This window comes from Gossypium hirsutum, chromosome D10 (assembly GCF_007990345.1).
Source record: "Gossypium hirsutum isolate 1008001.06 chromosome D10, Gossypium_hirsutum_v2.1, whole genome shotgun sequence".
In the NCBI taxonomy this organism is placed as follows: domain Eukaryota; kingdom Viridiplantae; phylum Streptophyta; class Magnoliopsida; order Malvales; family Malvaceae; genus Gossypium; species Gossypium hirsutum.
This window is the reverse complement of record NC_053446.1, coordinates 23,640,679-23,663,833: the sequence shown is the minus strand read 5'-3', so window position 1 is coordinate 23,663,833 and position 23,155 is coordinate 23,640,679. Positions and strand designations below refer to the sequence as shown.

The 23,155-nt window shown below is 33.8% G+C and overlaps 2 protein-coding genes across 6 annotated transcripts; one reads left to right on the top strand and one right to left on the bottom strand.

Annotated features, from left to right (window-relative positions):
- The first annotated feature begins 5,084 nt into the window (after positions 1 to 5,084).
- LOC107916144 (ankyrin repeat-containing protein ITN1) lies at positions 5,085 to 6,807 on the top strand. The gene is made up of 4 exons (XM_041101947.1): positions 5,085 to 5,483; positions 5,707 to 5,855; positions 5,992 to 6,138; positions 6,253 to 6,807. The coding sequence occupies exons 1-4, from the start codon at positions 5,303 to 5,305 to the stop codon at positions 6,805 to 6,807; spliced, it is 1,032 nt and encodes a 343-aa protein (XP_040957881.1). The 5' UTR covers positions 5,085 to 5,302.
- A 219-nt stretch (positions 6,808 to 7,026) lies between these two features.
- On the bottom strand, positions 7,027 to 20,377 carry LOC107914678 (signal peptide peptidase-like 5). 5 transcript variants are annotated; one of them, XR_001688951.2, is made up of 15 exons: positions 19,923 to 20,345; positions 19,132 to 19,290; positions 18,697 to 18,808; positions 18,447 to 18,560; positions 16,907 to 17,064; positions 15,496 to 15,672; positions 14,993 to 15,027; positions 14,735 to 14,891; positions 12,120 to 12,173; positions 11,953 to 12,045; positions 10,709 to 10,851; positions 8,978 to 9,048; positions 7,730 to 7,813; positions 7,357 to 7,586; positions 7,027 to 7,220 (listed from the first exon to the last, which is right to left on the bottom strand). XR_001688951.2 is itself a non-coding variant. In XM_016843672.2 (14 exons), the coding sequence occupies exons 1-14, from the start codon at positions 20,055 to 20,057 to the stop codon at positions 7,486 to 7,488; spliced, it is 1,593 nt and encodes a 530-aa protein (XP_016699161.1). In that variant the 5' UTR covers positions 20,058 to 20,377; the 3' UTR covers positions 7,027 to 7,485. The 5 variants fall into 5 exon arrangements, 3 of the variants coding, with proteins under 3 accessions (XP_016699161.1, XP_016699163.1, XP_016699162.1); XR_001688950.2 differs by having other exon boundaries at positions 7,027 to 7,240; positions 19,923 to 20,344; XM_016843672.2 differs by having other exon boundaries at positions 7,027 to 7,586; positions 19,923 to 20,377.
- Between the last annotated feature and the right edge of the window lie 2,778 nt (positions 20,378 to 23,155).

Below are 23,155 nucleotides of genomic sequence, written 5' to 3'. Positions count from 1 at the left end.
ATCTTAAGGTTTTTAAAATCTCATCTGAGATTGATCATCTGCTGTTGCCTTGTCTTCTGTGATCCCTAGAACTCCTTATTGAGCTTATCCCAAGCTCGTTTGGGAGTTTCATATGCCATGATTCTTGTAAAGATCACAACTGAAACATCGTTTTGTAGGCAAGACATTGCCTAGTGTTTTTTGGCACATTCCTTACTGTGTTGTTTCATTTGAGTGAGTGTGGGATTTGGCCTCAACACTGGTGGTTCTATTTTAGCATTTACAACCTCCAAAGATCAAAGGCTTGAAGATAAGTTTTGAATTTTTACTACCCGGATGTGGTATTTTTTTCTTGTAAAAATAAGGGGGGTGGTGATGGTGTAAAGTTTGCTGAAGACATTTTTATGAAAATAGGCCCTCAAAGATAAAATGGCTCTTGACACCAATAGTTGGAAATTTGATGAGGGAAAGGTTGAAATAGAAGCAAAAGTGATCAAAAATGGAGAAGAAAAAGTTTGAGATGAACTTGTTTTATTAAAAAGTGATACAAAGTTAACATAAATGATTAAGCTTAAATAAACTAATAATAAAAAAAATATTACAACTTGGCTTAATTCAATGACTAGATTCATATAACTTTCTTTTTCATTGGTTGGTTTCTGTCTAATCACCTGCCAAAATTTCTAATCAAAATTTATCACAATTTCAGCGCAAGTTGGCAACTTGCAGGGAGCTCAAGTTTGGTGAGCTCGCGATCTTCATAAGCTAACACTTTTTCTTTTTGGTGAGCTCACAGTTTTGTAGAGCTTGCATATTTGGTAAGGTCGTAGTTCTGGTGAGCTCACAGTTCACAGTTCGCAGCTTACAATTCGTGTGGATGTTTATTTTGCAACAACTTAAATGAACAACATAGTCCAGAGGCTCCCTCTTTAACCATTGAAGACACTTCGTCGGTCCAAACCTTGAGTTAAAGGGAAAGCTATACGCAGCTGCCGACTAGGTCCCATCATTTTGGAAGCCTTCTATGAAATCCTTCGTGGTATACCCACAAGCCCCATTGTCTACAAGACAAAACTTGAACACACTCCGTAAAGTGATGTCAAGGGAGCTACCAGTATTGCCTTTCAGTTCATGATATTGTAATGATGAGTGGCCCTTGGAGTATCAGCTAGTCATGGCTAGAAATTACACTTGAAGGTGGTAGTTAACTTCCACTCAATGGGGAAGTCAAATTTTCTATCAAACTTCAACTCAACGAGAATGTATTTGCTATAGTCAACATTTAGCCCAACAACTTCACCAAAGAAGAAGTTCTTTGTCTTCGGATGGTTTTCTTGTAGGCAAATCTCGAAAATACTTGAAAGTTTTTCACTATCCATCCCCTTCAAATAATACATGAATTGAAAAACATGCAAAGATGAAAGGATATTCTTTTTTCGGCATAAAATAAAGTATCCAACTATCAACCATCAAGAGATGTCTGCCAATTGCTCGAATGCCACACCATAGTCGTTCAGAAGGTCCCAAATGAAGTCAGACAAAGGAAGTGTGAACCTAGCTTCAAATAAATATATTGGGAGGTAGAAACTCAGTTTCTCACCACTGTATTTGGGTTCAAACACTTCACTCAAATTATGGGTCCCCTCTAGGATTCCAAACTCACACTTGTAGTGTTTTCAGTCAATTCGTGACACTTCAGTAACCTTTGCATCTCCAATTCCATGGTTTGGCATGGATAGTTGAGGCTTGTTACTGGCTCATCGTTCGTTCTCTCTGTTGGCCTAACAATAACCCCCCACTCTTTCACTGCCCCCTTTGGTGGAGCAACACCGAATCCACCATCATCTCTAGTTGGAACGCTTCTAGATCTACCCTTACCTTTGGCCATGGTTTTCACAGTAAAATCACTAAAGATGCTAAAGAAACGAATAAAAAAGCAATATAGAACAAACAAATAAAAATAGCAAAGCCTTGCGACAAAAATCGCTGAACAAATTGAGCAGGAAACCTAAAATGCAAATAAAAAAAACCTTTGAAAGAACACAACTGGAGAACAAGAAGCAAAAGAAATTTCAATGGCTTTAAACTTGAAGAAGATTTCAGCTACCTCAGACTTGTTGTTCATGAAGTACACCTAACAGAACCTTGTACTGTCATTTGAGGAAAAATTAACACAAACATATGCAATTTGTGAAATTTTCCATTAAAAAGTAAAGGTATTATAATATTAAGGAATGGATTAGGTATAAAGAAAACATTAATGATTAAAATAGGAGTTATTTGAGTTTTAACTGGATTGATATTATTAGTGTTGCAATAATTTAGAGGATATAAGTTCGAAATGTAATTAATATGTAATTAATATCTACTTTAAAGTTTGAAAATTATAGATAGTTTAAACATTATATAAATAAAATAAATGAAACGGAAGCAATAAAGTTATCTATTTGGTGATTCAAAATCATCATTTTGCAGCTGATCAGCCTAATTAATTTCCCAAACAATGCATATATTATGTATTCTAATTAATTTTATAATAATTTCATTAAATATAATCTAGATTATGTGAATAATCTTTGCCTAAGAGAGATAAGATTAGAATAAATTGTGTTAAACGTGAACTAGTCACAAGGCAAAGGTATTGTTGGGGTTTTGCAGCAACAAAATCAAAGAACAAGACAAAGAACAAAGCAATAAGAAGCTTGATAATTTACTTGTTCACAAACGTGCAGCAAGGAATGAAAAACTTATTTTCATTACCATTAATGAAGCAATACATGACTTTTATAGACAATCTTCTCTATCAAATACAACTACTCAGCCTAGTAAGTTGTAATGCATTGCTTGTACACTAAAACAAGCCAGCCAAACAAGTCAGTCAGTTACCTAAATACATCAAGCTGTCATCAAGCTTGTTCATTTTCAACCAAACTAAATTACATTGCAACTAAAACAGAACATAAGTTATTGCAGCATGCACATATGCTGCAGCATGCATACAAGCTGTATGCACTCAACAAAATCATTATAGCAGCATGGTTGGCCACTTTTAACAGGTATGGATGTATTAGGTGATGATAAAGTGACTAAGCAAAGGTATGTATTAAGAAATGATAAAGAGACTAGGCAAAGGTATGTATATATTGAGTAATGATAAAGTTAATTGAGGGAATAAAGATTAAAGTCATAAGCACACTTAATTGGAACGAGACGACCACTATTAAATGAAGATATAAAATAATTACAGAGATTCATATAATTCCTAGCAGATTTATCAAATTCTACTTATGGATTGGGTTTATATCCCAATACAGTTAAAAGCTGATAGGAGATAAATAATAATAAAAGAATTCTGTCAAAGTTTCCACTTAATGCATTAGCTTTTCTCTTAAACCTATTAGTTTAATTGGAGCATCTCGAAGGCTTATTCAGCCAACCACAAAATGATAAAATATTACAGGCAAATAGTTGTACAGTGCAATTTATAGAAAGGTGATCGGAAAAATAACAGTGAAGGAGGAGGTATAAAAAAGCAAGAGGATTCCATGGTTTACCCAAGAAAAATATTGGTGTGCCTGTCTTCGCTTACAGGATAGTTAGAGTTTTAATTGTATAATGATGGCGCAAGATTCATGCATAATTATTCCCTCTCAACAGCCTCAGCCACCAGTAGAGGCTATCACCTTTATGGAATGTGATTCATTAAAAGCCGTTGAAGATGGTGACATGGTACTTTTTAACAAGTACCATGGCGATCTTCATTGTCTGCTCGACGGAAGGCGCAACACAGCTCTCCATATCTACTCCATAAACTAGGGGTGAGCATTCGATCGAATCGAATCGAATCGAATAAAAATTTTCGAGTTAATCGAGTTTTCAAATATCATTTTATCATCCTAACTTTATTTGAAGTTTTCTCGAATCGAGTCGAGTGAGATGGAATTCGAATCGAATATATTTGTTCGAGTTAAATTTTAAAAAATAATTTTGGGTCATTGTAACCATTGTCACCCATCGTAATAAAATTTGTCCACCTTAATCAAAATTTTTATTAACTTTCATCACTTCATAATTTATTTATTAATTTTTTATATACTGATTAGCTTCTTTACTTGCTTAGTTGTTTCAATTATCTTCAGATTCTTGTCACTATGTATTTTAGAATTAAAAAATATATTAAATGTAAAAATATGATTTTTAATAAAAGTTATTTTAAAAATAAAATGTGAAATTGATACCAATATAAAATTTTAACACGAATATTTTATGGCATAATTAATAATTCAATTTTAATATAAATATTCAATATGACTAAACAATTTAATAATATAAATAATATAAAATGTGAAATTTAATTTAATAATATAAATAGTAGATATAAATAAAATTATTACTATTTATGTTTAGTGATTTTTTTTGGATAATTTTGATTTTTTATTTGAGAGTAAAGGGTGAGAAGTAAAAGTTTAGGGGGAAAATAAAAAGTTTTGGAGAATAAAAGTTTGAGGGAAAGTAAATAGTTTAGAGGGAAAATATTAAAAAAAAAAATTGGAAGGGGGAGGGTTTGGGATAGATGGGAGGTGGGATGGGAAGGGAATAAAAGTTTTAGGGGAAAAGTGGGAGGAAGTAAAAATTTTGGGGGAAAATAAAATGTTTTGAGGGTTTTTAGGAGTAAAATTTTGAGAAAAAATAAATGGGAGAGTAAAATTTTGGTGGGAAATGGATTTTGGGTAGATTGGGGGGTTGGGAGGGGAGGGGAATAAAAGTTTTGGGGGAAAGTAGGAAGGAGTAAAAGTTTTGAGGGAAAAGTAAAAAGGTTTGGAAGTTTGGGGTAAAAATGTAAAATATTATAGTTTGATATTCGAATTATTCGAATTATTCAAGTTATTCGAATTCGAAAACTCAACTCGATTCGAACTCGAAATTCGAAAAAAAAATTCGGGTTGATTCGAATAACTCGATTAACTCGAATAACTCGATTCGTTTAACTCGAAATTCGAATTTTTCGAGTCGAATCGAGTTTTTCTCACCCCTACCATAAACCGTAGGATGCAAACTAGTACTTAAAACTTATATAAGGTTCCTGTGTTACCGGGACTGGGAACCCAAAGGAGAGTTCTCCCTTCATTTCGTGGAACAACTGGTGGACAAGTGCCCGTCACTGCTGCTTCAACCCAATGATAAAAGGAGAAATCCCATTGCATATTGCAGCTCGACATGGTCATTACAAAATAGTCAAATTCCTTATTGAACGCGCCAAAGTAATGCCACTACATATGAAGACCTGGAGAATTCGGAAGCAAGTGGTAGCTGGTGGAGGACGATGCTGAGAATGAAGGATAAGGCGGACAATACTGCTTTCCATATGGCTGTTGAATGTCCTCCAGATGACATTGATGTGGTGCGACTGCTGGTGAAGGAATTGGAATTGGATCCAGAGTTTTCATTGTCTGCTAATAAAAGCGGTGAGACTCCACTCTACATAGCTGCCATGACAAGTTATGGTGCGGTGGCTGAGATATTTGATCATTGAAAATCTGTAGATTATGAAGGCCCTGAAGGTACTACCACTTTGCACGCAGCCATAGGCGGCGGAGATAATAAAAATAAGCTAAAATATCTAGTTTCTTTTAAAGCATTTGCATTAGACACACTGAAGTATCAATATCAAATTTGGTATAGGAACAATTGAAAGATTAGTAAAAGCAAAAAAGTAATTAACAACAGCAACAGACAAGAAAGGGCGGACTCCGATTCACTACACCGCGAATTTCGGTAACTATTCAGCTGTAGAACAGTTGTTGGAAATGGATGCATCGGCAGCTTACGTAAGGGATGAAGAGAGAAAGATGACGGCGCTTCACATGGCAGCTTGGGTAGGCAACGCAAACATCATGCAATACATAAACTCCCATTGTCCCGCAAGCTGCGAAATCGTGGACGAAAGAGACTGGAATTTCCTTCACTATGCCGCGCTGGCTTTGAAAGAGAGAATTTCGTACGCTTTTACAGGGCAGCGATGTACACAGAAACACAATTCAGAATTTTTTATATGGAAAGGATGTCAATGGGAACACGCCGTTGGATGTCTTTTCCATGTTTTTGCATTCTGGACCCTCTGCTGCTTCGTCTAATGTGTTAACTTCCCTTGAACTTGAGGTTCGAAAAATCAATGGCCGATTCGTATGCCAATTACGAAAATAAGGTGACTGGGTCTACTGAATATATACAGACAAAATGGCAAATACTTTCAAAAAAAATTAAAACCTTTTAATTGGCTTCGTTTTTACTGTGGTGTTTAAAGAGTGTCACTTATATAAATATTTTATTCCATATAATTTGATATTGCCGAAACAGAAACGCGAAATATTGAAAGAAATAGGGAATAATGCAGGAGAGGAAGGGATCCGACATCACAAATCCTTCCGTGAGAATATGGGGAATGATAATAATCCCTCGACCTTGAAGGAAGTAGTAGATAAACTGAGAGAAACCCATTTGTTGGTGGCAGCGCTTGTAGCAACCATCGCTTTCACTGCTGCCAATGCCGTACCTGGTGGATACAAGGCTGATGATAAGGGTACTGTCGATGAGGGCACTGCAATATTGAGTCACAACTCCGCCTTTAAAACCTTAGTTATGACAAATGCGATGGCAGTTGTATCCTCACTCCTAGCCATTTTCCTTCACTTTCTCAGCGTCTTCATCCATTTGAAAGCAGCTGAATCCTTAGTTCTGAAATGCATTCTAGTGACTGATGGCTTAACTGTTTTCACAATGGCAGCCATGGTGGTTTCTTCCAGCGCAGGCTCTTATGCAGTGTTGTAACCTTCAATAGGCATTGCCATTGCCACTTGTTCCATTGGCCTCACCTTTCCCTTTTCTCTCATTCTGCCTTTTCTAATCTACTATTTCTTTAAACGAGATTACTAGCATCCTTATAGTTTCGTGTTGGATTTTTACTATATTTACTATATTTCTTAGACATTTATGTTTGGTTCACCCATTTTCTAAATAAATAAACTCTTATTCAATTTATACTCATCATAATCGAAGGAACATAAATGAATATATATAATTATAGTCTTCTCTTATCACAACTTTGTACAACTTGCCACTCCATGTCGGCAATGGCATAAGTTAAATACAAATTGACAAAATAAAATAAAAAATAAAAAAAGTAGGCAAATTACCTTAAAGTGGAAGTTATATATGTAACATCTGTCTGCCCACAATTTTTGCTGAAACAAAATATGACAATCTGTATAAATTCCAGAATATTACAACATTAGCAGCAATGTGACGCCAAGAATAAACCTCTCATCACTACATATACAATACAAGAGACAGGAATGAAAATTAGAATGGCAAGTTGACCTTAAAAAACTTGAGCCGTGACTTTTCATCGACCCTGTACTCCTTGTATAGATAGCACCGAAACCATCTTTTAAACCATTAGGTAGTTTTGGATGATCAAGATTGCCGCTTTGAAGAAAATTACAGGTTTCAAACTTCTGCAGTGGGATTTATCATGGCAGATGACTTGCTGCTGTAACCCCAGAGCGCTTTCAAATCTCCTCTTATTGCAGCTAATACAACTGTAACTCCTGAAAAAGAAAAAGAAACAAATCATGAAAGAAAAAGGGAAAGGAAAGAAAAAGAGTTTAAAACAAGAACGGATATAACATCCTTTCATACAAGCAAGCTACAAGAAGTAGCCTGCTAGGGTGGAATCGTGAACTTTCGTTACCTAGTGTACAAGGAACGAGATAGAGGAGTGCTGGCTGACCGTTCCCGTTCATCAGGTATAAGCCTAGGTATGTCAAGAAGAGGCCTGCAATATGTGAATTGAAACTACTAAGTACCAGTATATAGCTTTGTTATTTTGTTCTTATCAAACTAAATACAAAAACACACAAAAACAAGGTTATTTGGCACTTTCAAGTTACAGAATATAACATGTTGAGTGTCACAGTCCACACCAACCTGCAAGGTACTCACGGTTTTGCCTAAAAAAAGGCTTCACAGGTTGAAGGTGGTGTAAACACTTATATTGCAAGACCAACTCTAATATACAGCCGATGCAAAATTCATGGTTTCTCTCTAGAACCATGACATCCTCCCCCACTCTAACAAGGGCCCACTATCCTCAATGGCACATCACTAGTACCCCAGAGCCGACTCTAATACCAAATGTCACGGTCCACACAACTTGCAAGGTATTGTTTGCTTTGGCCCATTGGGCCTTACAATTTTGTCCACAAAAGGCACCTCACAGGTTGAAAGTAGCATGAACACACATATCTCAAGACCAACCCTAGTACATCGATATGGGATTCATGGCTCCTCTTAGGACCATAACACTGAGCAACCTACATGATGCATGAAAAGATACAAATTCGTTTCCCTAGATCAACAATCACATTTCAAAAACTAGAACCTAATGGTAACATTACATGTCTACATGTGTGTTAATGATGGTTTGATCCTTTTCCAGTTTTCCCTTCAAGAGGAAACTTCTTCAGCATAAAACTATATGTATTCCAGAAAAAAAAATCAACTTGATATGATAAAGTAGGTAATTCAACAAGCAAATATATTCAGGTTTTAATTTGGTATGATTTTGAAACAAATAAAAGTAATTCCAACACTTTTGGTACTTACATGCCAATAAATCACAAAACTCTCTTTGCAGGTAATGTTATAATCAGATATTGTGATCTAATCAAATATAATTACATAACTAAGCAATGTTGGCCTGAAGACTTGCATTTGCATTGGATAAAAATGTCATGATCTGAAATCATAGAACATAAATGCAGGGTAAAAGCATCACTGAAAACATTTGCAGGTAAATTAGACGACCAGAAATTGCAAAGGAAAACAAAAAAATCAGCCAATCTCGTTTTAAACTTGAGAGCAAGTTCTATGAAACTATTATTGACTATAGTAAAGAGAAAAACAATAGCTTAGAGAACGATGGTGCATGCACACTCACCAAATCCATAGCCAACCATCAGCCACACAAAATACCCTTTGCCCATACTCTTTTTGCTTTCTCTATCAAATCTGAGACATCCAAAGAGAAAAAATAATGATAAATCATATACAACAAAAAGATTAAAAACCCTTCAAAACCAAGTGCATAAGAGAAGAAACAGAAAGGTCTGCTATTTAACACCAAAACTGGTACAAATACTGGACTGTCAAAGTCTAATCCAATTCACTCTACCAAGGGAAAAGCCAGAAGCGTGGTTAAGGGAGCTGAATACATACATGTATACACACACAGAGATTTAAGGTAAATTATTACAAAAGACGTAATATATTAAAAACTATTTATATAAAAAAAGAGGGAAAATATTTGGTGACAATTTTTTAGGTTGCTTGTGGAATAAAAAAGTACACTGTCAATGTACCAAATACTAACAGTAGAAAAAAAACATTTGTTAATATTAAAATGGTTAAAAAGGCCTTAAGGGCTTAGATCGGGTTTCAGATGAACTAAATTTTTTGGTATCCAACTTTGGCTTGACCCAACAGTAAATAACTTAAGTTTGAAAATAGTTAAATTTAAATACTAAATGTTGTATTAAAATAGTACACAATATATAAATTTCTTCTAATCAAATAAAAAATTTTAAGATTTGAATATCACTAATGATGCTGCATGTGTAAAATTTCAATATGAAATAAAGTTTTGATACTAAACAATTTATACACTAAAATAATTAAAAGCAGCATAAAATTATTTCATATTATAAAAGGAAAACATAAAATGACATACATAAATAAAGTACAATGTATTTACATTGTAATGATTTACATTCTTTATTTGTTTTTATGTAAAGGTAATAGACATAATTAAGCTAATAAAATGAATGAGGTTTAAATTAAAATGTTACTAAATTTATCACATCAAATTAAAAATCTAAAGAACGAAATCAAAAGAAAAATATTCAAGGGGCTAAAGCATAAGTTTACCATAAATTTAAGTAATAATATACTGTATTAACAGAATTATAGAACCCCCCCCCCAAAAAAAAAAATGATAATAATAAAAATTCACCACTGCACCCAAGTGTTTGATCAGTTACAGCTTGACAAACATCCAGTTCAATTCCATGTTTCAAACCAGATATGCTACCTCACAACCTAAATAAAAAGATGCTGCTATACACCCCAAACTTGTTCGATCTGCAATATAAATGCTTTCCTAATTCCTGGGATTTGGGTGATAAAAATTCAGACAATTTCTACCATCTCATCTGCTGCTTGTATTAAACAAATTTTCACACCCGCATGTACATAAGGTTTCAATACTAAAAATGGTCCAGTCAATACACCATGTGTTTAGCATTAAGAATTTCTTTATTCATGGTATAGTCCTTAGTCAAGCTTCAGTTAGGCAAGAGTGTAATTAACTTCATAGTTTTAGAGGGGGAAAGAATTAACAAGTCCAAATAGAGACAACATTTCACCTATTCTGATGCACCCTAACCCAACTAGACTCTCAAAGGCATAACAACCAAGAAAATAGAATATACACTAGAATGCTGTTAAACATGTTTCTTCTTTCCTTCCGTTTTCTATGGTACCATTTAGGGAGGGCATACTGAAAACACAAAAAAGGAGAGCCTTTTAATATACTGAACTACAATACAAAAACTGAAAACTTTGCATCTTCGTATCAGATGATGGAAACTAACAGCATTTTGAAACATAATACCTGTATGTAAATGTAATAAGCAAACCAGGAAAGAGAATGTCCCCAAATCCGATCATATTATAGCCACCCCAAGGATCAATAAGTCTAGGAACTCTCAAGAGCATGGGAATTGCTTCTCCACCGGTATTCTTTCCTTTAGCAACCTATTAACATGAGCAAAATGTTAGAGATCAAAGCTCAACCTTGGACTGTGAACTTACATTACAAGTCTTTATTTTGGTTGACTAAATGTTTAATTCACTTATTAAAAAAAAAAGAGGGTCAACCTGGCTTATGAATTAGGAACTTACAATGTGCCAAGACCACTTTTTTTGAAATGAAAGGCAAACAGTATGATCTTATATTTTACTAAGTACAAACTATTGCCAAGTTCTAGCATGTTTAGAAAATAAATATTAGAAAGCTAGAATGACCTACCAATTGAACCAATTCACATAGAAAGTAACCCCTCAAACACTATTGTTTCTTTTATGTGGTATCCAAACCTCCTCGACCTAGCAGTTTAAAGTTTAAATTCAAATAGGCTTCTACTAATCAATAATCACAGCACAAAGTATGTGATGGATAGCTTGGCCTATACTTCATAGGGCTTATTTGCCAATAAGGATGTTTGAGGTTAAAATTTGCTCTCAGGCCGTCACCAAATACCACTGGCTAAAGAGTTATTTTACAGGAAAGATTAAGACAATAAATTATATTATCAACAAGATGCTTTCTGAATAGAAATGTTGTCTTACATAAAAGAGTAAGAACACAAAGAATGTAAAATCCAGAAAAAGGTAGCTAAGGACATACAAAAAAAGGGAAAATACAATAAATCAGTTTAGTAGCTCCAATAAGGAGCCCTGCAATGCAAACAATAAGAACCATGCTTATTTTGTAATCTAGAAATATTTCTTATACGTCAAACATGAGAAACATATAACAAAAACCATAGCTTCAACCAAACCAAGCAAGGAGCCATACTTTGTTCCATAAGCATACATTTCAGTGTGCTATTATTTATGTTCATAAATACTATTGGAATGGCTACTCACAAAAAAATCATGACAACATGGCTTTCCTAAATTAACACACTGCCAAGATTGGTACTTTGACAGTGATAATGAGAAAAGACGCAGCTCCTCCATTAGACACAAATATTGAATCCTCTCAATGGAGTCAAGACCAAATGACTAGTCAATGCCATACAATAATAGACACCAAGAAATTTTAATTCGACAACCAAAGGGATGTGCACTTACTGCAATCATCACACTCTGCTGGAATATAAGCGGTGATATGAAGACCCAGAAAATGTCATAAAAAAATGCCAAACACAGAAGCACCGTAGCAACCTGAATCATGAAGAACAATCAGGGCAAGGAGTGAAACACAATTCATAAATACATGATGAAAGAAGCCATAGTACCTTGATATTAGGTAGTCGAGCCAACTGTAAGACATTTATCATCATACAAATACCCTTTAAACCAGACAAAAAAAAAGATAGTCAACAAACGAAAAGCAAAAGATAATTGTTAACATCAATTATTATCTTGCTGTTGTAGACGTTAATTATTATTTTTTGAGAGATATTAGCTTATTAAGGGGTAGACGATTGCCATGAGGTTTAAAGTTGTTCTATATCCAGGGCGAGGATCAAACCCTTGACCACTAGTTAAGGTAGGAGATACCCTTGTTTTAATTTCCTTATCATATAAGTCTTTTATTCAAACAAGTAGACCTATGTAACCTAGCTGATTGGCAGCAATAAAAATTAAGTCAAATTAATTCAATTTTTAGAGGTTTAAGATTCTCTCTAACAAGTCTAAGGTAAGGGACTCCCTCTGAAGAGTCCCACACATTCACCATAGGCCATTCACGTGGTAGAAACAGACACAAAGAGAAAGCCCTGTTAAGTTAAATAATTTTCTTACTCATAACCATAACAATTTGGTCTCAAAGCCAGGCACCATGAGTGATTCAAACCTCAGGAATTTGACACAAAACTGGAAGAAGTAGAGTCTAGGATGGCTGAAAGCATTGACAAGTTGGGTAATAAGCTATTACCGCAATTGTCATTGCAAATACAAGAATTGATGGCTTCGGATCAGAATCGTGACAGGGAAAAAGGATTTGAGGGAAGAAACAACAGTGTCAACCAAAATGGTAGTTGACTGGATAGGCAAGAGAATAGGACAGAGTCAACAGGTGGGTCAAGAATAGTGTCATTTTATACAAGTTAGACTTTCTGACCTTTGATGGTAAGGAATATCCCTTGATTAGGCTACACAGGTGTGAGAAATTTTTCTCAAATCAGAAAACAGATGAAGTAGATAAAGTGGGATTGGCAGCATTTCACATTATGAGAGAAGCACAGTTGTGGTTTTAACAGATGGAAAAGGAGGAAGCCAATCTCTCATGGGCTGCCTTCAAGGAGTACCATACAACCATACTAATAGAGTTGAGATAGATAGGAATGACAAAGGAATACCAACTTTGATTTCAAAAGCTGTTAGCCCGTGCTAAATCTGTGCGAGTAGACCAACAAGTTGACATATTTACCACAGGGTTGTCAAATCCATTTGGTTAGATGTGGAGATGCAAAAACCTCTGAATTTAATTCAGGCAATAAACTTGGCAAGAACTTTTGAAATTAAAACAACAGTTAACCAAACTTGCCGACTTGTGCAGAATACCGTGGCAAAATACACTTTTGAACTCATGGGGAACTTCTGCCATAACACCCATAGCAACGTCAAAAATCAATTTGGATGGGAGTTGGGTATCAACAAGAGACTCAATGCCAACAAGAGAGACCCTCCTTTTATTAAAAAGTTGACTCATGCAAAGATGGCAGAACGAAGAGACAAGGATGTTTGTTACACTTGTGACAAACCATACTTGTTTAGGCACCAATGTAAAAAAAAAATTATTTTGGTTGGAGATGAAAGATCCTGACGATACTGTGCAGAATCAAGATGAGTAGGGAAACTGAAATATCCTTGCATGCAATGACGGACCAAAAAAATGCATATTCAATCATGAGCTTGTGGACATGCTCTTGTTCCAAGAGGGGAGTAATGTTAGACGTCAATTATTATCTTAACATTGAAGATGTTAATTATTATTTTTAGAGAGATGAATTTAGTTTTATTAGATCTTCTATAATTAATAATATCTTTATGGTATTAGGTGTCTTTCTTTATTTAGAGTCATTGTTTTAATTTCCTTAACTTATAAGTCTTTTATTCAAACAAGTAAACCTATGTAATCTCTATTTTAAGAGGCTAATTCAAGCAATAAAGTTAAATTAATTTAATTTAATTTTAAGAGGTTTAAGACTCTCTCTAACGAGTCTAAGGTAAGGGACTCCCTTTGAGGAGTTTTACACATTCACCATAGGGCATTCGTGTGCAAGAACCAAAAACAAGGGGAAAAGCTCCGCTAAGTTAAACGAATTTCCTACAAATTGTTTGGTGACTCGACCGTAACTCGAGACCATAACAATACTAGACAAAGTTTGAACCAATTTCTATGCAAAAACAAAAGGAATCAACTTAATAGTAGTCTCAAGTTACTAAAAATAATAGAAAAACAAGTAGGTGGAACATCAACAATGCCAATAAAAAGGAGTTCCAACAGATATCACCAAGAATTCAAATAAGATATCAACTAAATTGCAACCATATGATCATAAATACCACGTCTTTTAAAACACGATTGTTCCTAACATCTTGCTTTAGAACAATTCCTTCACCTAGGACACTAACTGTTAAAAGTTCTTGTAATACTCGTGCAAGTTCAATCCTCTTACATCATTAACCCTAACATTTAATCTCAAAATCCTACTTGTTTCCCTAGCATCATTTTGTTGCCAATTTGATACAACCCGCTTTCCTCGACAACAATTGGTTTCCATACTTAACACATTATTAAGCCAAGATATTACCGCTGCATAAAGTGCAAAAATATTTGCAATGATCAACTCCTAAAAGACCCCATAATCAGTCTGGAGCGCAAGTAGTGGTATAGAAGACTTACAAGAATATTTTGGCCCACCCATGAATAAGATGCTCGTCGATGAACAGCCCAGGCAACAGCGAATATCACACAGAATAGGAAAACCCCAAGTGAGAGAACAGAAACCTCCCCAATGACAGGCAATCTCACTGTCTTCTGAGGACAATTTCTGCATTTTCTGCTTGTACACTTATATTAGGAATAGCAATAAAAAGAAACCAGATCTTGTAAAACAGCTATTTGACAGGTTTAGTAGTGAAAATCAAATTTCAAGCATACCTTGTTACCGGAGTCATAATGATATTGTGCATCCCCTGGAAAGGAAAAAATAGAACGCAGAGGTTGATAAGAGAATAAATCACTAGGATATTAAACAGTAAAAGAAAAAAGGGGGAAATAGCTACTTTTTCCTTTCTAACCAAAAGGAAAGGTAGTTACTTCAGTACTGTTCATATCAATGGTGCAGAAACAAGATAACATGGAAGTTGGGGTTTTTACTACAGAAACACGCAGAAGTACATCATTAAACCTATCCCTCATCATTTCTAAAAGTTAATTGTATATATTTATTAGCCATGGCTATATATTTGGAGGTACTAATATTTTCTGCATTTATTTCCATTTTGCAAACATCAGCAACAAAAATGTAATAGAACAGAGAAAAAACAATAACTTAGAAGTGTAGTTTGTTTTTAACGATCCCTGTCTAATCATTGGCAGATTCAAACATGCATACAAACATAAACTTATAAAGAAAGACATTAGAAGCAAAACTATGTTACCTGGACACCACCGATGCAGAAGAGTACAGTCAACACCAACAAAAACCATGAAGACATGAAAAAGAAGAGTAGCAGCAGAAAAACAGATGCTAATATCACAAAAAGTATAGCACCTTTTACACTAATATCAATGGTTTCCTGATCATTATCACTGTCTGTTCCAGCATCGGAAGATTCCTAATCAACAAAAGTGAAAAGACATCACTCAGTTTCCTTCAATAATCAGGGATATCAAGCTAAAATGGTAGAAGCAGAAAGACAACTGAAGATTCAGGTATACTAGGAGAAGGAAGGGAGAAATTAATATAAAATGGGTATGGCTTCTTCACATACAACCAATTCAAGTGGCAATAAACCAGTTTTCTTTGGCAGAACCGAGATGTCTTCTGATATAATTTCTGAGTAAAAAGTCAAGTTCAAAAATTCCAGGGGTAATTGCTTATAGGGAGACCGGTTAATCAACTATCTATAATACCCATAATATAACATAAAATAAGATATTTTATGCATAAAAATTCACTCAGAGGTAATTAGTTATCGAGTTAGATATATCAAAATGAATTTCAATAATTAAAACTTACAAAACCCCTAGTTTCATCTTTCATCTTTAGTTTCACAATCCTAACATTAATGGATCACTTAGAACATTTAAACATTAAAATATTTTCACACCTGCTTCAAGATTTATATTTTAAAAATTGTACTTTGTGAACATATCAATCACCAAATATTCAAGAAAACTCTAATAAAGTTTCTTATTTTATATCAAAGAAACTATGACTTCATTAGTTCAAAAGAGAAAGCATATGTGCAATAAGTGCTGCGATGTAGTGTCAATTGCATATATATTTCCCTAATTCTTTGAAAAGGACCTTAACTCGAGAGATCTCGTTGCAATGTCATGCGTGAACATAAAACATTTAATCGCAATAATGGAAGAAAACACCACTCAACCCATCAAACTAGCATTATAGAGATATGAGAAAATAGAAACTGTATAGATGCTAATCATGAACCATCAACTCATAGGATAATATAAAAATATCTAGAAAAAGAAAAACCTAATTGTATAATGTCTAGGACACCACCCAGCAATCAGAGAATAGACACTAAGGACCTCTATGAATGTACTTTGGATGAAAAACAGTTATAAAAATAACCAACTGAACTTTAAAATAGCACAAGCTGATTATGAGCACAAATCAAAGCTGTAATTGCTGTCAAAGCCATTTGTAAAGGAACACTAATAGGAGCTAAAAGTTTTAGGATAACATAGAGGACGTGTTAGTCATGCACATTATAACCAATTATTCCCTATCGACAGGTACCAACAAATATCTCTAAGACACATCAATATACAGAATGCAATTATGAGCTTCATAACAATGATAGAAACCAGATTGTGGTAAACCTTTGAAGATGATTCATTTAATCGTTTCTCAGTTTGCTCAGAAATACCAAACTCTTGCCAAAGTGAAGCAGTAAAAACTGTGCCAACAGACATTGCCCACAAAAATACCACCGAGATATCCACGATGGGACGAGTTGGTGCATATAGTAAAAGTTCAACTGCATCAGAAATTAGCAAGATTTGATTTATATGAATCTTCAAATGAAAATAAACTTAAAAGATTCAAAAGAACGCACATGTGAATATACCCAAAGCTGAAACTAACACTTAAGTAAACAAACAATAGGTTCTAGAAGATGTAATAAACCATTATTTCTATATATTGTTATGTCATTTTCAAGTAAAATACATAGATAAAATTTTATCTTTCTAAAATTCAATAGTAGACTATCGCTCCAGGGAAATAACAAAATTGTGAACCAAAAAGAAAGAACCAATGCAAAATTAAAACCTCAAGTAGAGAACTTAAACAAAAGTGTGAACCTTAAGCAAAGAAGTTTCAATAGCAACTAAGGTCAAACTCAATGAAGGTCGAATTAGGGATTCAGGAAAAACAAAATAAAATAAAGAGAGAGGAGTATAAAGATATAGACATGAAAATCATGAACCTTTTTCATTATAAATGGTACAAACTGAAGCACAAAGAAGTGCAGCCTGCAACAGCTATTCAAGAAATAAGATTTTTTCTACCTGTATTTTATTACTTCTTTTCTTAACTTTCCCTGGCTTAATTATTAGCAAGCAGAAAATTCCAGCACCTCAAAGCTTCTGCCGAAAAAGTACCACACTCTAATCAGACCTAAATTCTCTTTCTTATTAAGGCATTCTACTCTTAAATCCCCAGTTATGTTATTGTCTGCTTGAAAATTCAAAAAAGAACTATTTCACTGGAAGTTCACATAAAGCTGATGTTTGCTTTCAAGAAAAAGCAGAAAACTGAAGATTCTTATATTAAAAGTTCATATATAAGAGAAATGACATTGAAATTTTGTTTAGTAACCCTAACAAATTTTCTTATCTTTCTTAGAGCTGAATGTTTGCTTACACTGGCACACAATACATAGGCAAATACATGTACAGTCACACAAAACCTGCATATTGAGGAAGACATACACATAACTCCAAATGAAAAGCTTATATGAATGGAATTAATTTCTTCACTTAGATTTGAACCACTTAATTTTTTTATTACCCGATTAAAGGATGATAAAATGTTTCCTGAAATGTTTTGTCATATAGAAGGAAACTTTATCAAAAAAACATTAAAACAAAACAAAAGGATAGACATATATTTACACTAAACTCACTCAACTAAGCGTTAACAGCTTAACCAAATAGTTGCATTTGGCAGGATTAAATCTTCCACTATAAAGGTAGCCCATATCCAATCTAGAGGTTTAAGTGCATTCCACCCTATAACATTATAAACCACTTTTTGAACAAGATATCTAGTTCCTAACAAGCTAGAAATTATCTAGCATACATCTGGAGAACAAAAATAAAAGGGGAAAAAATACATCATACGAGCTCAAGAGCATACCACGTTTGTTTGCCATAGTTTTGGTAAGGTCATCTCTAACGGATTTTGGAACCATCACCACAGGTATCGAAATATTTGGACTGACATCACCAGAACAATCGATCTGTTCAATCTCTAGATAAATATTAAAAAGGAAGCTTAAGTAAGAGACTAATAAACCATTACAACTCTTTAATGAAATGATCCAACTGAACTTTGAAAGGCGTTTTAAAATATAAATAACAAATGCCATCAATAAAAAAATTATAACCTTCTTTGTCATTTATCACCAGCAAGGCCTGAGCGCCTCCTGATTGTGCAACTTTTGCCTTAGTTACAAAGTCACAATCACCTCGTACAGACAAGGCCGCAGAGCCAGATAGCTGTAATCAAAAAAATTCTGACCATGACATTTTAAAAATTTTCACTTGGCTTACATTGGAGTACAGTGCTTATGAAACTATTAAACACTATTCAAAATTTTAATAAAGTATTATATCTGAACTCTTTCCCCAACTTCATAGGTGGGAATGGTCCTCCTGGAACTTAGAGAAGTTCAGAGGGTATGAACTACGCACTTCACTATATTTAACTTAATCAAACAAGGATGTACTTAACTCATAATAATAATAAAAATAAAGCCAAATAATTATTGAGGAGGCAAGTAACAAAAAATTTGTGAGAACCCGGTAACTTGAGACAAAACCTTTGAAGAAGAACTAGAACAGCCATTTAGGGGATTTGAGAAAACAGCAGGCAATTTGGGAACTTTATTCTTTTCCTCAGGCAATGTTGCTCCAAAGCTTGCAGTTAACCCAGCTAAATATTCACCTTCATCACCATCAACCCAGATCTTCACCATGGCCTGGAAGATATAAACTCATTTATTAAGGAATTAGGGTAAACACACACTATTACAATTCACATATAAATTTCATATGAGCCTACCATGTCAAAAGTTTCACTCACTACTTCTATGTTATCTACATTTCTCTAGAATACACCTCAATACCAACCAACAAAGCAATCAGTTTCTTTCATAAGGTTGCAAAACTAATACAAAATGCAAATCCTGAAAGAACCCTGATTACTCCTATCCACTTAGGAAATCCCAATCGAGCAGATTATTCTAATTCTTTTACCCAGAACAATGTTTGTAATAATTTGCCTATAGAATACGCCAACAGCATGCAAGTTGGCTGCAACAAGTATCCCCAAATTTAATCAATTGTCAGTGACAAATCCTCCAGAAATCAAAACTTAATCTATCTAATCTATGTACACGAACATTTCTTTCCAATGTTCTCTCCGGTTAAAGAAAAAGGACATTTCCGTTTTTCCTATTTCTCTCACAAAAATGAAAAAAAAAAAAGAGAACCTTAATGGAGCTAATAGAAATTAGAACTGTTGCAAATCATGAAGGAATTCAGAATAAACATTAACCAGTTTAGAAATGCCGTTAATACTAATGATAATCGAAAAGAAAAAAGAAATTACCAGTTGAACAGGATTGTTACAGTAAGGAGACTTGGAGCCACCAGCGATGGCGGCAACAGCAAATGACAAAGCGACGAGAAACGAAAACGGAAGAGTCGCCGAAACCCGGCGGCGGTTTCCCAGAGGAAACGACATGGTGGTGTGGCGACTATAGATTGAAGCGAAAGAGAAAGAAAAATGGAATTAAAAAATTCTTCCTTTTTTACTCTCTCTTTCTTAAAGAAAATTGGTGAAGGAGAATGCATCGGCAGAAATAAAGTTTGGTTTCGTTTCTGTTAGCTGATATTTTTTTCTCTCTCTCTCTTTCTCCGACCACGTTACCGAAAAACACGTTCCTTTCGTAAGTAAAAGCGAAAGGTCCGGTGTTGGGTATGGAAGACAACCATAACAGTAAATTTTAGGGGAATTTATTCTTGTTTCAACAATTTTAAGGAGAACTGGTGTAACAGAAGTATAGAACAGCCATAATTAAAATTTTATGTTATTTAATTTTATCCTTTTTTACAAAATTTGATAATTAACTTTTCGAGTGAAATTGTTTTTTTTACAATAATATTAATTAAAATATTATTGTTTTATGATATTGGCCACACAAGGAACATAACAGTTCATATATACTTCATATTAATATAACATAATTTATTTTATATGTTACTTTAATAAATAATTTAAAATTTATAAAAAATAATATATATATAATGTTTATAATTTAAAAAATAATAACATAAACTATCCTATCATGTTTAAAAATTTAACATTTTAGTTGATATTTTTATTAGAAATAAAAATTCGACTCTTTTTAATAATTAATAAGTAAATTTAACTCTTTTTAAAATATTGTAAACCAAATTTAACTAAAAAAATAAAAGTTTAATTGATGAAGACTAGATTTATCTTTATGTTTTTTTTTTCTTAATCTTATCTCATATATATTATATTTTATCATATATGTATATATATTTGAAAAGATATATATATTATTAGAAGCTTTTCTGTACGCATAAATTCGAGTCCAATATTGACAATTTTTGAATTTTATTTATCAACTTTAATTAACACTTAATTATTTTAATTTAATAGTGATAATTAGACCTAATCATGGGTAGGTTGGGTTCGGGTTCGGGGCGGGTCAATGCAAAATTTTAGATTTGTTTTTTAAGTTTTAGCTCGGCCCGAAAAATGGGTCTAAATTTTATTCAAGTCGATACAGATAAAAAATGTTAAACCCAAACCTAGCCTGACCCACTCGTATTAAAAAATTTATATTATTTTTATATAAAAATAAATTTAAAAAATATAATACATCAAAATACACTAAAACAATACTAAGATAGTTGCAACTTAGCAAACAAATATATCTCTAAAATAGTAGCAAAATTTATAATAATATAAGAATTATACAATATTTAAATAATAACAACAAAAAAGTAGTAATATAATAGTAAAATGGTAGCAAAACAACATCAAAATAGCAACAAACAGTAACAAAAAAAATAGTAAAAAATTAGGCAAATTCGGGTCGAACTGAGCAAGGTTAAAAAATCATACTCGTGGCTTAACCTATTTAGAAAATAGGCCTTATTTTTTGAACCTATATTTTTGTTCAAGCCCTCCCAATTTTTGGGCGAGCCTTTGGATCTAGGCAGGTGGCTCGGTCCATCATCGGGTCTAATGATAATATAATTTTATTATTTATTTCTTAATCAATTTTTAAACCAATTAGAGAAAAGTAATTAGCACATCGTATGTGATGTAATTAAAAAATCCTCAATTTGCACTTGAAAAATAATTTCAAACGAGTATAAAGATTAAATGTAAAGTAACACAAGAAGCAAAGTGAGGAAAAAATTAACACACGATATTTGTTAACCAGTTTAGGCACAATGGTCCTACATCTGCGGAGCCTCGCTCATGATTTTATTCAACAATCATCTACAATCATCTAAATAAGTCCAATCTATCATTATACAAAAAAAAATTGCAACCCCAACGCAATAAAGAAACAAAGGCTAGTAAAGAGAAAAACTCAAGAAAGTAAAGATCTTTCACCCTCTTTGTCGTGATTTGTCAAGGGAGAATGAAGCCTATTTATAGGCTATCATAACATCAAGATAAACTCCTTTAAATCAATAGATAAATCCTTGAAAAACTCCCTTGAATAAATATGATATTTATCTTTAAAAAATAACTATTTAATCATCAAGATATACTAAGACTTTCATGCTAATCAAATCACCTCAAGTCAAGAAAGTTGATTGGGAGACTTAGTATCCAAGTCGACCTATGCTTCTGTTTTGTCAAATATGTCCCACTCAAGTAGGTCGAATTTTGCTTAACCGAAACCTATATAAAGCCCAATGTGATGGCCCAAGCAAAGAAATAGTTTTGTTATAACATGTTGGGGATTGACCCATATAAACAAAGAAATAAAAAAGGTAGAGAAGATCAAACACAAATATTTATGTGGAAAACTCCTCCGAAGAGGATAAAAACTACAGGCAAAGGAGGCTTCGACTTTTCACTAAATGAGTAAACAAACGAGAGTATAATATGGAAAAATAAACCTAAATGTATTAAACGTACAAACTCAAACCTTGAAAACAAAACCCTAACTTTCATAGAGTTCACATAAAAGAGGTGGAAATTTTTCTCCATAGTTACCGCGAAAACTCTCATCGAACTCATCTGCAACTACATCTTGTCGCTCCCAAAAGAAAAGACCTGTAGTACTACATCCTTAATTTCCTCTTAATTGGCCTCTTAAAACAGGGATACAAGGACTCTTTAAATAGGCTAAGATTAAAGGTCTAATCATACTAAAATATCCCTAGAGTAATCGGAGTTTAACTGGGAAAAGATAGCAGAGTTTAACTAGGAGAAGAAACTCAATTTATGTGGGGAACATGTCGCCACGTCGCAACGTTCCCATTCGCGTCCTCACGATGTCGTCCGTCGTCACAATGTCGAGAAGCCTCTCGCTGTGATGTCGTCATCTGTTCGGCTTAAAATACAAGGCACATCCCACAAATCTCCACCTTAACTTGTATTTACAAACCTTTTTCTCCATGCCCCATCATGGGCCAAACTCGATCTTTGCAGAATGTCAATCAAGCCTAAACCGTTTTCAAGCTTGGAAACCAAAAGACTCCTAGTCTTGAAATCAAGGTTGTATAATGCAACCACGGCTAGTGATACACGGACGGATGTCGTGTGCTTCACAACAAGAGAGAAAA